General features: G+C 58.0%; 1 protein-coding gene across 1 annotated transcript; it reads left to right on the top strand.

The window, feature by feature from the left end:
- Positions 1–4,834: 4,834 nt before the first annotated feature.
- On the top strand, positions 4,835–14,284 carry PLPP7 (phospholipid phosphatase 7 (inactive)). The gene is made up of 2 exons (XM_016196679.2): positions 4,835–5,540; positions 13,060–14,284. The coding sequence occupies exons 1-2, from the start codon at positions 5,090–5,092 to the stop codon at positions 13,422–13,424; spliced, it is 816 nt and encodes a 271-aa protein (XP_016052165.1). The 5' UTR covers positions 4,835–5,089; the 3' UTR covers positions 13,425–14,284.
- The last annotated feature ends 2,784 nt before the right edge of the window (positions 14,285–17,068 follow it).

The raw sequence follows: 17,068 nt of genomic DNA, 5'->3' as shown, positions 1-17,068 counted from the left end.
ATAACCGGCCTCCTCTTGGCAGTGGGTCCTTGATGCCAAGGTGTGTAGTAGATTAGAAACCAGACTCCAGAGTCGGACAGCCATTCATTCAACAAATGTTTATTGAGCACCTGCTGTGTGCCAGGCACTGCCTGGGCCCCTGCGCCCCTCGGCCCAAAAGTGAGCGAACAGACGACAGTCCCTGCCCATCGGTCGACAGTCTACTAGGAAGGCACAGCCGTGAGCACACGGGGGATGAGTGTGGAGCCCGTTACAAAGGATGCAGGCCAAGGAAAAGAGCAGACGAGGGTAAGGGACGTTGGGGTGATATTTGAGTCCCAGGGCACCACACTGGGTCACTCCGTTGCCTGGATAGAATCTCTCTGCCCCCCCCCCCCCAGCTCCGGTGTTCGAGTTTGTGCAGCGGGGACCCAAAGCCCGTCTGTGCGGTTGCTGTGATAGTGAAGGGACACGCACTGAGCCGAGTCTGGCACATTTAAAGACAACAAATCTTTACAAGTGTCTACAATCTACAAACTGCTCTGGGTCCCAGAAGCTGTCGGAAAACCTCTCCAGCTCTCAAGTAAGAGGCAGTGTATCCAAGTGGTTAGGGACAAGGGCTTTAGGCTGAGACCGGAGCCTGACTCCTGGCCTGCCTCTTACCTGGCAAGTCAGCTAAACCCCCCACTGCGCCCCCTCTAGCGATGGACTACGCGAGAACAGGGAGGCTGTGCGGGCCAGGGGCCAGGTGGGGCAATAGTCCGGGGGTGGGGGGAAGCAGACAGGTGGTCTGCAGGCATAGTGCCACCCCAGTCATCTTCGCACTTCCCACTGGTCATCGCCCGGGGCTTGGCACACAGCAAACCTTTAAAAATGTCCCATGATGCCCTGGCCAGTTTGGCTCAGTGGTTAGAGCATCAACCCTCTGACTGAAGGGTCCGGGATTCGATTCCGGCCAAGGGCACATGCCTCGGTTGCAGGCTCGATCCCCGGCCCTGATCGGATCTCGTGTGGGAGGCAGCCGATCAATGTGTCTCTCCCACATCATTTCTCTCTCTCTCTCTTTACCTTCCACTCTCTCTGGAAAAAAAAAGAAAAGAAGAAATATATAAAAAAATAAAAATGTGCCATGAGCCTGCCTGAGTTGGCTGAGTGGTTGAATGTGGACCCACGAATCCTGGTTCAATTCCGGGTCAGGGCACATGCCTGCGTTGCGGCCAAAACCCAGTAACCAGAGCTCGATCCCCAGTAGGGGGCGCGCAAGAGGCAACCAGTCCATGACTCTCTCTCATCGTTGATGTTTCTCTCTCTCTCCCTCTACCTTCCTCTCTCTGAAATCAATAAAAACATATTTTCAAAAAAGTGTTCCATGAGTAAGGGGGTGAGTGACAGATGAGCGACAAGCCGGCAAGGACCAGAGAAGCGGTGAGACACATGGAAGACAGCTCGCTGCAGGCTCAGAGTCACAGGGACCAGCTAGCCCACATCCCAGCTCTGGCCTCCACCAGCTGTGCGGCCTCGCAGGAGCTGTCGCCACCCTCGCATGCTCTTCATCTTCTCAAACGTGGGAAAAGTGCAGCCGGACTTGCCCTGTCAGCTAGAAGCACCTCCAGACCGGCCATGCTCTCCCAGGTCTGGGCACAGCAGCGGGTGGCTCAGGCTGGCCCTCAGACCTCGGGTGCATCTGAGCCCGATGTTTTACTTCACACTTGTTTACGTTCTGCTTTAGTGCACAGGGACGTAGGCACGAGGGTGGCTATGCCAGAATAGTGCCGAACAGTCACGAAACGGAAACAACCTACATGTCCAATAACAGAGGGTCGCTTACATAAACTTCGGCCCATCCACATGACAAAATGACAAACCGCCATTGAAAAATGATGGGTTGTCATGGAAACATGGCCAGGTTATATTTGTTAAATAAAAATGGTAGGTTGATTTTTCAAAAGGGCATATAATACAATCATATTTTTAAATGTGTATTTTATGTGTGTGTGTATATATATATGATATACATAGATACCATTTGTTTAATGTATTATTTCTGGTTATTAAAGTAATACCTGGTGGTCATAAAATATTTCAATAATTGGAAATGAGACAAGTGAGACTCCCTTTATAACCTGACCATCTCGTGTGAACAGAGTTCATCTCTGGGCAGTAGGTTTCCACTTATATTATCTGTATTTATTGAATTTATTGCAGCAAGCATGTAACATTTTGATAATAAGAAAAAAATAAGGCTATTGGTAAAATTACACTGTTTTATAAGCTGGCTAGTTATTTCATGGGTGTGTCTCAGTATAAGAGATATACATCCTGTCTCCCCAGCTAGACTGCAGAAAGACATCAATGAAAGTATTGACTCAATGAATGAATGAATCCTAACACTCCTGACAAGGTGTTCCTAAAGGGATGGCACCTGCTTCTCTGCCTCAGAATGTGAACAGTGTCACCTAAACTCACAGAGAGAGGAGCAGGTCTCAGTCTAAGGGAACCCTACACCCCCTATACCATACTCTCCCCAGCCCCCTGAGGGGGAAACAGGCCAGGAGGGCTAGAAGGACTTGCCTGCAGTCACTAAGCTAGAGGTTGCTGAGCCAGGGTTGGAACCTGGACTATCTCCCTCCAGATCCCACTCTTAACCACTCTTGGGCCAGAGCCCCATTGGATTCCCTGGCCCTCCCCAGCATGGAGCCCACTGTGGCCCTCAGAACCTGCTGGCAGCTCTGGCCAGACCAAGATGCTGACACAGGCCTCTGGATATTAATAGCCCCTCTCAGGGCTGGGCTCCTCTGCCCCTCCTGAGGTGAGCCCAGGTCATGGGCCCCACCCAGGGAGAGTGGGGTGAGTGCCCTGGTGGAGAACTGAGGGAGCATGTCCAGGTCCCTGTCGTCTGAGGGATCTGAGTTCAGTGACCCTCGTGTCCGACCCTGGGGATTTCTTGGGAGTTGGACCTCCCCTCTTTGGGGCTTCCTAGCTGGAAGCCTTCAGCCTTTGAGCCTCAGCTTACTCATCTGTAAAGTGGAGGTGATACTGCAGCTTCACAGGAAGGTTGGTTATATGGTCTAGAAGCTACAATATGTAGAGAGCTCAGTACACTCTCATCCGTGTATTCTGTGCACATGGTCATGCACATCTGTCCAGGGTCCAGGACGAGGCAGCACATTCATCATGCTGCGCCCAAGAGGAGGGATGGGACACAGTCTGGGACGTCCTCCTCTGAGGCTGCATCTGAATGGAACACTCTGGAAAAGGAATTCCAAGGAGTCTGCAGGGTGCTCCAGACTGAGTGCTCCTGGAGTCCGGCTTCGTGCCAGCCAGGTATGGGGTGGGGGCTGGACCTTGGGGCCGGGTCCTTCCAAAGGGGGCACTCAGAAGGGAGAGAAGCTGTGCCTCATTTGTTTGTTAAACAAGATCAACTCCCAACCCACAGTGTTGAAGGCTCAGTGTGTGGCAGGGACTCTGCTCAGCCGTTTACAAACATGGTCTCATTGACCTCACAGTGGGCCTTGGAAGGTCATGCTATCATTCCCATGTTACAGGTGGAAAAACCGAGGCACAGAGAGGCCAAGTGACTTGCTCAGGTCTCACAACTCAGCTGGTGGTCAGAGCCCCAGGCCATTCCTTCCTCACCTGCCTAACTCTGGAGCCCGTGGGCTGGTTCCCTGTGGCCAGAGAGCATCCTTTCCTTTGGATGCTCTGCAGCTGGTCCTGGGGAAGCTGGGGGGCGGGCCTGGGCTTCACAGGCAGGCTCTGTGATTGGAAGGGAAGTCTTGCCTCCACCCCCGGTGAGCAGAGAGGCCTTGGTTGCCATGAATAGTAAGATCAGGGCATTTGCTCCTGACTCTTCTGGTTGCCCTCCAGTCCAGGACTAGTCGGCCCTAAAGGGCTGTGGAGACTTTGGGTTCCTGCAGCCCCCAGGTGGGTGCAGGGCAGCCTGACTCAAACCCTGACTCCTCCATTGGGCCCTCTCGGGGTTTGCAGCCTCTCTTGCCCCCTTAGCTTCATGCACCAGCCCCATGGGCCTCCGAGACCTCACATGGGATGGGATAGGCCCTCCCTTGCCCGGACCTCCACCTGCTTTTCCTTCTGGGGGGAGCCCTCCCGGACTCCAGGCCAGCCCCGGAGCCCTGGTCCTATTCCCTCACACTGCAACACTACATGTCATTCGTTTACTCCCCACTGGACTGGAAGCTTCTTGGGCACAGAGATGGAGTCTGTCCTTTGCAGCCGTGTGCCCGGTGCCTAGCATGGTGCCAGGCGCCCGGTAACTCTTTATGGGCTGCCTGAAGCTACTCCAGCGCTCCCGTCCTTCACACAACTCAGGACAATGGAGGCCCTGAGGGCAGATCCATTCCCAGCTAATGAATTACCCCTCCCTCCAGTGGAAATCAAATCTCACAGGCTGCCATTTCATTGGACTGTGATGCACTGAAGCCAAATTCAAGACTGATTAAAAAAAAAAAAAAAGGCCAGCCTGCCAGCTTAATGAAATGCTGCCACAGAGGGGAGGGGCTGGGCTGGTCCCAGCAGCCCCAAGATGATGCTTTTAATGACATCACCCACTCCATCTGGAGCCCAGGGAGACCTCTGGCCTCGGCTTCACTGTCCAGTCCACGGGACCAAGTCCAAACTGCCCATGGGACAGGCAGGCCTGGCTCGCGGGGGCCCGGACTGCTCGGAGGGAAGCTGGGAAAGGCAGGGCTTAGTCCCGAGCCCACATCTGGGCCTCTGGCCTGACGCCCGGCTGAGGCCAGAGCAGCGGGAGGACTACATTTCCCAGAGCCCCCAAGCCTGGGGAGCGAGCCATTGGAAGATTTAAATAGCCCAGGCCCGAGGCCGGCGCGCTGGGGACTCCTCCGCCTCCCGGCGGCTCCATTGGCGCCGCCCGCATTGGTGGGCTCGATTGGCTGCCCAGCTGGCATTGACGTCCCTGGGAGCCCGGGCAGCCGGAGGTAAACAGCCATGTGCGGTCCTCCACGCTATATTTAACTGCTGCCTGGACAAGGCAGAGAGGCGGGAGCGGTGGCGGCTCTGGGGGCGGCCCTTGCCTTGCGGAGGCCCTCGCAGCCGGCCTGGCACCGACCCTCCCAGTGCCAGCGCCGCCATGCCAGGCTCCCAGACCCGGGCCCGGGCCCGGGATCGCAACAATGTCCTCAACCGGGCAGAGTTCCTGTCCCTGAACCAGCCCCCCAAGGGGGTCCCAGAGCCACGGAGCTCAGCTAGGAAGGCCTCAGGTCCCTCGGCACAGCCCCCACCCCCCGGCGACGGCGCCCGGGAGCGGCGCCAGTCTCAGCAGCTGCCCGAGGAGGACTGCATGCAGCTGAACCCCTCCTTCAAGGGCATCGCCTTCAACTCCCTGCTGGCCATCGACATCTGCATGTCCAAGCGGCTGGGGGTGTGTGCTGGCCGGGCCGCGTCCTGGGCCAGCGCGCGCTCCATGGTCAAGCTCATTGGCATCACGGGCCACGGCATCCCCTGGATCGGGGGCACCATCCTCTGCCTGGTGAAGAGCAGCACGCTGGCTGGCCAGGAGGTGCTCATGAACCTGCTTCTGGGTGAGTGTGCCCACCACCCGCCACCCACCCCTCCGGGGCCAGCGGGGCCTGGGAAACAGACTGGGACAACCTAATGAGGTTAGGCAGGAAGGGTGCCCCAGAAACAGGCGAGCTTCCGGCCTGGGGAAGGGGGAGCCAGGGACGCGCGGACGAGGGGCCCTGCGAAGTGGGGGCCCAGCAGGAACTACTGGCCCAGGGGCAGTGTGGGGGTGGCGCTGGAGGCTATGGCCCCCAGGCAGATGGTGGAGTCTGGTGGGGTTCTGGTGGGGGCTCTGGAGTGTATCGCCCATGCACAGGCTGGGGTCCTTGAATTTTTGGGCTGCTTGCAGGCAGCACTTGTGAGCTGCCCCCATGCCCCCTTGCCTGGCTCTGGGACCTTGCCAGCTGCCTGGGATGGTCCCATAGGGACTAGGTGTGCAGGGGGTTCAGTGTGGTCACCCACACCCTGGTGGCCTCCTGAAATCCATACCTGCTGCTTCCCTGGGCAAGGTGCCAGAGGAGAGGGCCTGGTGAGCTGGTCTTTGGTTTGTAGAAGCCACGTGCGACCCATGCGGAAGGCAGGCCCTCCCCTCCAGCCGGCGCCCTTTCAGGAGCCTCCGGGTCTCCCCAACTTGCCTGGGGATCCTCTGCCTCCACCCTCCATGCTAGGCCCGTGTCCATTCCTTGCCCTTCGCAGCACGGCCACCATTCAGGGCACAGGTGGGCTGGGGTCCCAGGCTAAGCAAACATGGATGAGGGGTCCCACTTCCGAGAGGGTATGGGTTGGACCACTGAGCAGTGTGGTCCCTGAGGAAGTTACGATACAAACGTGTCTCCCAGCTCAGGTCTCAGAGCGTCTGGGGATGGGCGCTCTGTGGGTGGGACACGGGGAAGAGGTACCCCTCAGATGCTACCTGCAGGAGGCGGTCGGGTGTGGCACCATCGGTGCTTTTCTTTTTCTTACTACTAAATTATTTACATTGCTCCTTATTTGTCTGGAATAAACAGTCCCACGTGGTGCTAGCATCATTCCCACTTTACAGATTAGGAAACTGAGGCCCCTGTAAATAAGCAACCCAGCCGCGGCTTCAGAGCTGGAGACTTGCACTAGGTCCGCCTGCCGTCCAGGTCTGTGTGCTTTCCAGGCACCACGAGAGAGCAAGGTGGCCCAAGGCGCCACGTTGGGGGCTTCTGGGGCAGAACCCTGCTCTCCTTGTCCGTGGCCTCCCCAGGGCCCACTGCAGCCTCCCATGGAGCACTGGAGGTTAGGTGGCCTGGTGTCAGAGGACCAGAGGACCAGAGTGGAGAGCGTGCTTGAGCCTCTCCCTGGACCCCGCCGTCCACAGGGTCCCGCCCGGGTGATGGTGGTAAATTCCCTAATGTGCTCAGTGTTTGCTGTGTGCCCGCGTCTCCATAAAGCACACCATGGGGTCTTAGCTTCCTCAGGCCCACGAGGGAGAGGCCATTAGTCTTCCCCACTTAAGGAGCAGAAAGGGAGGCACAGGGAGATGCAGCTAGTGGGCGCTGGGCCAGGGTGAGAACTGGGAGCGAGTCAGGTTCAGGCGGGACCAACCGCTGCTGTGGGTCCAAAGGTGTTTGGTTCAAAGAATGACCCGAGATGCCTCCCTTCTTGAATGACAGTCGTTTTAAGTTTTTTAAAACTTCATTTATTGAGCTTCATTCTGTACCAAATACTATGCCATGAATGTCCCAAATGATTTAAAAATCTTTTTAATGACCTTATAAGATAAATACAAACACACCCACTTTACAGATGAGTTCACTGAGGCTCAGAAGGGTTAAGGGACTTGCCCCCTCCACACAGCAGTACGTGGTAGGTTGGGGACTCAAACCCAAGTCCTCCAGACAGCACACCCCTCACCATTCCCCTTGCCATCGGCCTGCAGGGTGCTGCTGTCCTCTAGTTTTTGGGGGGATGGGGCTTGGGGGGTCTTTCAACTCTAGAGCACAGGCTGTGAGGTCGGACTGGGCTTTGTCCAGGCCCCTGCCTGAACCTGACTTGCTCTGTAAACTCGGTCAAATCAGTTTCCATCTTGGAGCCTCAGCTTTCTAATCTGTACGTGGGGTTTCAGGGATGTGGTGGGGACTCAGGGGTAAAGCCAAGGAGCCAGGGAAGAGTCCCAGCTGGGCCAGGAGAAAGTTCTCTGCACCGCTCCCCGTGTTCCCTGCCTGTGCTCGAAACCTCCAAGGGAGAAGGGGTCTTAGCAGCTGGTAAAAGCTGGGGCTCCAGAGTCAGCGGACCTGGGTGCAAATCCCAGCCCTCCTGTGGGAACTCAGGCAGGTGACTTAGCCTCTCGGAGCCTCACTTTCCTCATCTGTCAAATGGGTTGCCGGGCACTTCACTGAAGAATTACGCACAAAGTGCTTGGCACATACGAATGCCGGCTAACGCCAGGGCGGCAACGATGGTCACTATCACCATCACTGTCACCATTATCAAAAGAAGTCCCAGGTCCAGACTCCCTCCAAGTCCCCTCCAAGCTCTAGACCCGGGAGATGACCCGATCCCTCCTATATCCGTCCCCTGCAGCACCTGGCGTAATGATCCCGAAGGGAGCCGGGTGACGGTGACCCAGGCCCACCCCAGTTCACCAAGCCCACCTGGTTTCCTCGTGGGCCTGGCCTTGGTGGAGAATGGCCTCCGCGTGGTGTCGCCACGATCGGTGGAAGCACCTTTATTGAGATCTTCCTGACCATGAAAGCCGTACACTCTTTTCCTAAGTCATTTCTTTACGGTGGTGAAATATATATTACATAAAACTCGCCATTGTAACCATGTGTAAGTGGGCGGTTCGGCGTCACTGAGCACATCACATTGCTGTGTAACCGTCACCTCCCTCCGTCTCCAGAGCTTTCTCATCGCCCCAAACTGAAACCCTGTCCCCGTTAAACACTCCCTTCCATCCCTCCCCGGCCTGGCACCCACCCTCCGCGTTGTCTCCAGGCATCTGACCACCCTGGGGACTCCTATATGTAGGATCACACAGTACTTGTCCTTCTCTGACTGGCTTCTTTCATTCAGCATCATGTCCTCAAGGCTCACGTTTCTCACGTGACAGTGTCTCCCTCCTTTGAAGGCTGAGTAATGGTCCCTGGCGTGGCTGGGCCGCGTTTGTTTTCATCGGCCGTCGGTCGATGGACTCGTGGCCGCGCTGCCGTGTGGCCTTTGTGACGATGCTGCTGTGAGCTCGGCGCCTGCCTGCCTTGCGCTTGGGTACAGAGCCAGGGGTGGGATTGCTGGGCCCAAGGATAATTCTATGTTTAGCTTGTCGAGGAGCAGCCGCACCCTTTTCCACGGCAGCTGCGCCGTTTTCCGCCCTCAGGGCGCGAGGGTTCCCGTTTCCCCACAGCCTCGCCAGCACCTGTCATTTCCCTTTTATTAAAAAAATGATATCCAGTGCGCTAGCGCCATTAAAATATATATATATGTTTTTATTGATTTTAGAGAGAGAGGGAGGGAGAGGGAGAGAGAGGGAGAAACATCGATGAGAGAGAGAAGCATTGACCGGCTGCCTCCTGCTCGCCCCCTGCTGGGGATCGAACCCGAAACTGGGGCGTGTGCCCTGACCGGGAATCGAACTCGTGACCTGTTGGTTGCTGGGTCGACGTTCGACCAGCTGAGCCCCACCGGCCAAGCTGTTGCTTCCCGCTTTTTTAAATAATGGCCATCCTGATGGGTGCAAAGTGGTAGTGGTCTTGCTTTGCACGTCCTTAGTGATGTTTTGCACCCTTTCCTTACACATTCTTATAGTCAGGAAAATGCAAAAAAATTACGCGAAAAGATGCTGAAAAAAGTGAGCACCTCCCGTAACCCCCTTGCCTGGGAATAGCCCCCACCGCAGTTTGGGGCGCCGGCCTCTGGAGCTTTCTCTGTGCGCTTACTAGCGCATTACAGGTCTCTCAGGCGAGCCCTGCAGGGCTTGCCCAGCTTGACCTTGTTCTCACGGCCCCTGATGCAGCTGCTGGGCCCTGTACCTCCGGCTGGGCTGTGAGCTTTCCTACGTCCCCCCCACCAGCCCCTGCTCCCGGCCCCCAGGACAGCTTAGGTGCCAGCCCCTCCTCAAGGCTTGTATAGACTGTCCCTGACTGATGGATATTTAGGCTGATCCCGACCTTCGCTGCCAGGAGCAGTGATGCTGTGGGAGGCGACACCCCCCAGCTCTGCAGAGGTAGGACATTCTTCCTGCCCTTTCCCAGCTTCTCTCTCACGGTCTCAGTGCAGCTCAGCCAGCAAAACAGCCTGTGTCCCGGTCAGTGTCCCCGTGGGGGCCCTTTGGCGACCCCCGACCAGGTCAGTGCCCTGATGCACCGTCCAGGCAGCTGCCCCTGCAGCTGATGCAGGAGTGAAGGAAGGAGGGGGGCCGTGGGCAGGCCCCAGGTCTGCACTGTCCCTGCCCAGAGCCACCCCCAGCAGCGTGGCGCTCAGCTGGGGAAATAAACGTGCCGTAGACCTTCTACGCCCGTGACGACACCCTTGTACCCGGACAGTCTGCAGAGACAGAGCCAGTGTTAGTATCTGGGTTCTTCAGGTGAGAAAACCGAAACCTGCAGTGATGAAATTCACTCAGAACCACTCAGGCTGGGGACATCGAGAAGGACCCTCAGGACTCCCTCCCACCCCCCCCCGCCCCCTGCGAGCCCCCCCAGGAGCTGGGGCCTTCCGGAGCCGCGCGCAGGCTTCTAAGATGGCTTTCTGCATGTGTGCTGCAGCGACGCAGCAGGCGCGTTCGCACCGCTGTGCAGCCGACCATCTCCAGGACTTTCTCATGTTCCCAGGCTGACACCCTGTCCCCCGGAAACACTCACACCCCTCCCCTCCCCCGGCCCCTGGTGGCCTCTAATCTACTTTCCAGCTCTGTAAATCCCCTTATTCTAGGGACCTCCTATAAGTGGAGTCCCGTGATATTTGTCTTTTGTAAAACAACTTTTTAAAAATGTGTACAGGCGATGTGTATTCGCAGTGAGAAAAGATTTTAAATGCAGAACGACAGAAGGACAGCAATAAAAATCACCCTCCGTGTCCCCACCAGCGAGCAGCACTTGGTCTTGTTTTGCAGAAGCGGCGCCCTGCTGTGAGCCCCGCTGGGCGCCGGCCTCGCCTGCTGAACACCCCCAGCTCCCCTTCAGTGGCTATAAATACGCCGGCCCCATCCTTCTCGGCCCGGAGTCTCCCCGTCTAGACTTGGCCACAGCCTGTTCCGTCGTCTGCTTAGGGGCACTGGGTGGGCGTACGTCTCTCGGTGCTGTGGAAAGCGCCTCGGTGGGCATCCTTTACCGGGGGTCAGGTGCGCGTCCCCGATTATTTCCCGAGGACACACCTGCAAATGGAGCAGACACCTTCCTAAGACTGCGGCCAAATGCCCTTCGGAAAGCGGCCACGGGTTTACCCTGCCCCACAGCACTACTGGCTGGTGCCCGCCTCCTGGAGAAGCCAGTGCAGGATCCAGGCAGGGTCAGCCCCCAGACCAGAAGAGCCAGGACCCCGCCTCCCAGCCCCAGCCAGCAAGAAACACAGCCCCCAAACCTGTCCCCCTCACCAGCCAGCAGGAGCCCCATCTTGGCTCCCTCCCCAGGGACAGGTGTCCGGCGTCAGGACTTCAGGGCCTGGGGAATAGTTGTGCTTCCTGCATGGGGGGGCGGGGGAGGCAGGCATCTCAGACCCCAGCTCAGTGAGAGGAGCTGAGAGTGGGGGGTGTGAGGCCCGAGGGCTGCTTGGGCCCTCAGAGTCGCCTCTGGGATGATCCCCACTTTGTCCATGAGGGGAGGGAGGCTCCAAGGGATGGACGTGCCAAGGTCATGCCATTTGCTAGCCTCCGACCTTGAAGCAGCTCTGACTCTGGGGCCCAGGCACAGAAGCTCTGCCCTAGTTGGCTGCAGTGAGCAGAGGCCCGGGGAGGTTAAGTGACCTACTCCGGGTCACACAGCAGGTCAGAGGCAGTGGGTAGCAGCCACTCTCCTGACCCTGGCACCTGAGCTGCCTACCTAGCAGACCTTTCCTATGGGGGCCCGCGAGGCCTCCCCCCGAATCCAGGAGGGAATGTAGGTCAGGGAACTCGACTGGGCCATGTGAACAGGATTCACGGAGCCTTGAGTGATGGCACCATTTGCTGCTATTTCTGGGCCCAGACTATGTGCTGACAGTGTCAGAATCAGTCACACTGAGGACTGGCTAGGAGGGGAGAGCGGCCCTGAGGGCCGAAGGGTGGGGAGGAGGCTCGTGGGAGGTTATTGGCTTTGCTGGCTGCCGGTCCCTTCCTCAGCCATGTGACACCTTGCCAGCTGTCCACCAGCCCCAGGCCTGGCCCACACCCGACACATCCAAGATCCGAGATGCCCCAAAACTGGAGGTTAAGTGAATGAATGAACCAGGCACAGGGTGGGCTGGGCCAGCTGTAGAGATAAGCCGAGGTGCCTACAGCCATGGGTTCCTGGGCCCTATGACACGGCAACTTCCAACTACAGGCTGCCCCACAGCACGTGGAGAGCACCCCGGCTTGTTTTAAACCCGCGCCCTGTAGACGGCCAGAGGGTCTGGAGCAGTGGCTGCCGCCGGTGGCAGGGTCAGAAGTGATTTCAGGTCTTTTGTGAATGTTCTACAGTGAGCAGCTACCGTGTCACTATTTTCAACAGTTTTGGGGGGGGTTTTCGGAGTGGTAACAGGCCACCGCAAAGTCTCCAGGAACCCACCTGCGTCAGGCACAGCGACGTCTTCTCGGACCTTCGCTGTGTGCCAGGCACGCGGGGACCAACCTCCTTCATAGGAAAAGTCCAGAATAGGCAAAGCCACAGACAGACAGCAGACTGGGGGGCAGCGGGGCGGGGTGGGGGGACGAGCAGTGGCTGCTTAATGGCTGCAGGGTTCACTTTGAGGTAGTTGCATCCTGTGAATGTGCCAAATGCCCCTGCACTGTGCACCTAAAATGGTTGGTTGTGTATCACATGAGTTTCACCTCCACTTTAAAGAAATGGGGACGGTGATGTCCTGTTCTCAGGATTGGCAGGGGCTTCAGTAAGGCCCTTTGAGGAAAATCACCAGCCCAGGGTCCCATTTGCCAGAACTCAGATCCTCCAGGTGCCCTCGGGGGCCCATGAGCCCCGATCCCCACTCTCATTCAGCAGCTTTGTTGACGGCCTCCCAGCGGAGAGCAAACCTGGCCCTGTCCCTCGGGAGTGCACATTGTAGGGGGACGGGAGGTGAGAGAAACCGGTGAGGGAATGGGCGACATGCGGGGCGTGCGAAATGCCGTAAAAAAATAAATAAAACAGGGAGGGGGAATAGCGGGGGGAAGCGCTTTTGTAAACAGGTGGTCAGGGGAGGCATCTGTGCTGGAAGAGGGAGGGAGTGCGCTGTGTGAACATCCCCGGGAAGGGCATTCCAGGTGGCGGGAAGAGCACGTGCAAAGGCCCTGAGGTAGGACCTGCTGGAGCTCGGTGTGGCCGGAGCGAAGAAGGCTGGGGGAGGGGAGACGGGAGGAAGGCGGAACTGACAGCCCCCCCGGGCCCCTGTCCCCTGCCACAGCCCTGCTCCTGGACATCATGACGGTGGCCGGCGTGCAGAAGCTCATCAAGCGGCGCGGCCCGTTCGAGACGAGCCCCAGCCTGCTGGACTACCTCACCATGGACGTCTACGCCTTCCCCGCGGGGCACGCGAGCCGCGCGGCCATGGTGTCCAAGTTCTTCCTCAGCCACCTGGTGCTGGCGGTGCCCCTGCGCGTCCTGCTGGTGCTCTGGGCCTTCTGCGTGGGGCTGTCACGAGTGATGATCGGGCGCCACCACATCACGGACGTCGTCTCGGGCTTCATCATCGGCTACCTCCAGTTCCGCCTGGTGGAGCTGGTCTGGATGTCCTCCAACACCTGCCAGATGCTCATCTCCGCCTGGTGAGCCCGCCCCGGCCCCGGGAGCGGCGAGCGGCGAGGCCCCCTCGGGGTGGACTGTGCGGCTCGAGCTCCTCCGCTCCCTCTGGGCTGGAGGCTGGGGGCCGCGTGCGGGCCCACCGGTGGCCGGCATGCCTGGTTGCACCACTGCCCCTGCTCTTGTGCCAAGGCCCAGCGTGGGGACAGCCCTGCTTGGCTTCTGCGCTGCAGGTAACAGGTGAGACCCATGACGGCAGGAGAGGGGCCGAGTCTCGTCTTGTCCTTTCATCATCGTGACTGCTGAGTTCTTGGCTGTGCCCGCCGTGCCACAGTATAATGCCTGGCAAAATACCCCAACCTTACCACCCAACACAGGTGCCATTATCGGTCATCGATAGCTTAGGACAGCACCTTCCAAAGGTGCCCCACTGGACACCAGCCTGGGAAGAACAAGGGTTTTGTGGTCAAATACACTTGGGAAATGCTGCATCCTCTGCCCCACGTTGGACATTGACAAGGGTTGTTACTGGCATAAAGGCTCTGACAAGTCCTGCAGAAAAGCTCCCTGCGGAACCTTGTGTACCATGTTTCCTAAGCTTATTTGACCACAGAACCCTTTTCTCGTGGAATAGCTATTAACCCCTACGAAACTGCCATTTCCTCAAGCTCATTTTGGGAGATGCTGTCCAGGAGCCGAAGGGCCTGAGGTGTAAGTTGGCCTCTCCCAGCGCCGACCAGTGCCACCGCCTGTGGAGAGCCCACAGCCTGTGGGCATCAGTGCCACTTTGGCCCTCAGGGGCCGGACTCCGTGTGACCTAATAGGTCGTTTCCAAGTCAACTGTTATGTATGTGCATTTCATGTGACAATACAGATGATATGCAAGGGGACCCGCTCCTGAGTGGTTTTTCTTTGTGTGATGCGGGTTTCTGGGCAGGAGAATTTCTGTCAATGTGGGGGGGAGTCTCTGCCAACAAGGGTGGGGGGAAAGGGGTGGAGTCTCTGTTACATGGGTGGGGGAGGGGGTTAGGATTAGGGGAGCTGATTTCTTCATTTCCAGATAGGCCATGGTGTCAGCTGGTCAGGGAGCAATGGGCTCCTGGACTTTCCCAGGCTGGTTGGTCTCTTCTCCCTGAGGCCCCTGTTTGGGGCACCCTCCATCCCCCAAACCCGATACTGGCCACTCTCACTGTGATGCTGATAGAGATCCCCCCTGGGGGCCAAGACCCTCTGGTCTCCAGACTCCGCACTGCTCCCTGCTGGCTTGGTTCCTACCCCTGGGGAAACAGAAAAGTGACCAGGCAGGCACGGTCAAGCCCAAGGATCCGGCTCTAGCTTTGGGCTGGGGATGGGCTGCCGCCCTGTGAGGCCCACAACCCCAGCAGGGGACCCGGCACGCAGGATTGTGAAAGCAAGAATGAGCTGCTTGGGCCATCCCCCGCCCTGCCCTACCCCAGGAAAGACCACTCGCCTCCCCCGGGCACTCTTGGACGGGGCAGGATGCCTTGGGGCTTGGATGGGCAGGTGTCGGTGGGGAGTGGAACCTAGAGGTGGGCACCTGCCCAGGTCGCGGTGGGCCTAGTGCTGGCTTCCGATCTCCTCTCCCAACCATGGGGATTAAGGGGGGGTCCTTTCCCCAGCTGCTGCTGTGTCCTGGGCCCCTCATATCTCACCCCCTGGAAGGTCCGTCCCACCCCCAGGGAGGGAGGAGGCAGTGAGGAATAAGGCTGATTCCTCCCTGGAACCTCGGGTCTCTCTCATGGTCTTAGCCTGCCTGTCTCAAGGTCAAGATGTTTCTTTATTATTATTTTTTAAAATATATCTTTATTGATTTCAGAGCGAGGAAGGGAGAGAGAGAGAGAAACATCAATGATGAGTCATTGATCGGCTGCCTCCTGCACGGCCCCTGCCAGGGATTGAGCTGCAACCCGGGCATGTGCCCTGATCGGAAATCAAACAGCGATCTCCTGGATCCCAGGTCGATGCTCAACCTCTGAGCCATGCCAACTGGGCAAGGTTTGGGCACAGCCCCAGGGCCAAGTGCCCAAACCTGCCGAGGCCTGAAGCCTGAGGTGGGGAGGGAGGGCAGGAGCGAAGCCCAGGTGGTGCCAGTGGAGCTGTGAGCCAGGCCTTCTAGTCGGGCAGCTGCGGCCTCGAAACCCTGCCCTACCGCCCCCCGTGGGAGTGGGGGTTATAAACCTTGCCAGCTGCAGGTAAATCACGGGTGACAATGACAGTCCCCACGGCCCACGGATGGGGAGGAACTGATGACGAATGGGTGTGTTGTGGTAAACAGAAAAATGGTCCCCCAAATCTGCCCACATCCTGATCCCCGGAACCTGCGACTACGATACATTAGATGGCATTGGGAATAAAGGTGGCAGGTGGCGCTAAGGGTGCTAATCACTGACTAAAATCGGGAGACGAGCCCGGCTGACCCAGGTGGGCCCAATGGGATCGCAGGGGTCCTTAGAGGTGGAAGGGGAGGAGGGAGAGAGGTCAGAGCTGTGTGAGGACCCCGTCTGCGACGCTGCCTTTGAAGATGGAAGAAGAGGCCACCAACCGAGGATGTAGGTCCCACTAGACGCTGGGAAAGGCCCAGAGCCGGGTTCTCCCTGGAGCCTCCGGAGGAACCAGAGCTGCGGCACCTTGATCTTACCCCTGTGAGACCGGTGTTGACTTCCGACCCCAGACGGTAGGTAAGATAGTGAATTGGTGTTGTTTTAAGCTGCTAGGCTTGTGGAGATCGGTTACAGTGGTGATCAGACGGTAGCCCAGGCGCCTGGCACAGTCGACCCCACCCGCCGGCGGCCGCGAGCCCCACGGCCCCTCGCCCAGAACAAACGCCAACCATCCAACCTGAGGGCTCTAGAATCATCCCGCCCAGCAGCCTCTTTTCACAAATGGGGACACAGGCCCAGAGAGGGTGTCAGGGCCACACAGAGTGCCCCGGGCACTATGGAGCCTCCCCTGAACTGCCCCCTAGGCTCCCTGGCTCCAGGCCCTAGATGGGCAAGGGGCAAAGGTGAATGGACCCCTCCCGTCCTGCGTGCCCTGAGCTGTCATTTCCCCTCCCTGCTGTCCAAAGTGGTTCTCCAAGTGGGGAGAGGGGGGCTGACGAAGTCCCCCCACCTGGATCTTCACAGTGTCTCCATTTGACCTCCAGTAAACTTCTCATTTGCCGAAATAAAGAGCGGGAAGTGGGGTTCAGGTGATGGTGGGCCAGGGGTGGAGACGCCCTCGCCCAGAACACACCATCGAGCGTGTCATGGGTAAATTGTATCTCCCTCCCCAAATTCATATGTTGAAACCCTAACCCCCAGGACCTCGGAATGTGGCTGTATTTGTAACTGGGGCCTTTAAAGAGGTGGTTAAGTTAAAATGAGGTCATTAAGGTGGGCCCCGATCCAATAGGACAGGTGTCCTTACAAGAAGAGAAAATTGGACACAGGCACACCCAGAGGGAGGGCGGGTGAGGACGCAGGGAGAGGCGTCTCCGAGCCAAGGACCTCCAGCCCCCAGGACTGCGCGTGTGGGAAAACACGTTTCTGCTGTTTAAGCCACCGGGCTGGTATTTTGTTCTAGTGGGCCTGGGAATACAGCAGGTTTATCAGGTCAGCTGGCTGTCACCTATCACCGCAGGAAGAGCGAGGCTCGGCGGAGACTGGGACACA

This window comes from Miniopterus natalensis, chromosome 12 (genome assembly GCF_054644295.1).
Source record: "Miniopterus natalensis isolate mMinNat1 chromosome 12, mMinNat1.hap1, whole genome shotgun sequence".
Classification (NCBI taxonomy): Eukaryota; Metazoa; Chordata; class Mammalia; order Chiroptera; family Miniopteridae; genus Miniopterus; species Miniopterus natalensis.
The sequence above is the reverse complement of the archived record's forward strand: the minus strand, read 5'-3'. Positions and strand labels throughout refer to the sequence as shown.

Excerpts from the sequence above, each read along its gene's own strand:
- PLPP7 (XM_016196679.2), top strand. The coding sequence starts at position 5,090 with ATGCCAGGCTCCCAGACCCGGGCCCGGGCCCGGGATCGCAACAATGTC. Across the intron at positions 5,541-13,059 it reads GCTCATGAACCTGCTTCTGG|CCCTGCTCCTGGACATCATG; the intron begins GTGAGTGTGCCC and ends CCCCTGCCACAG.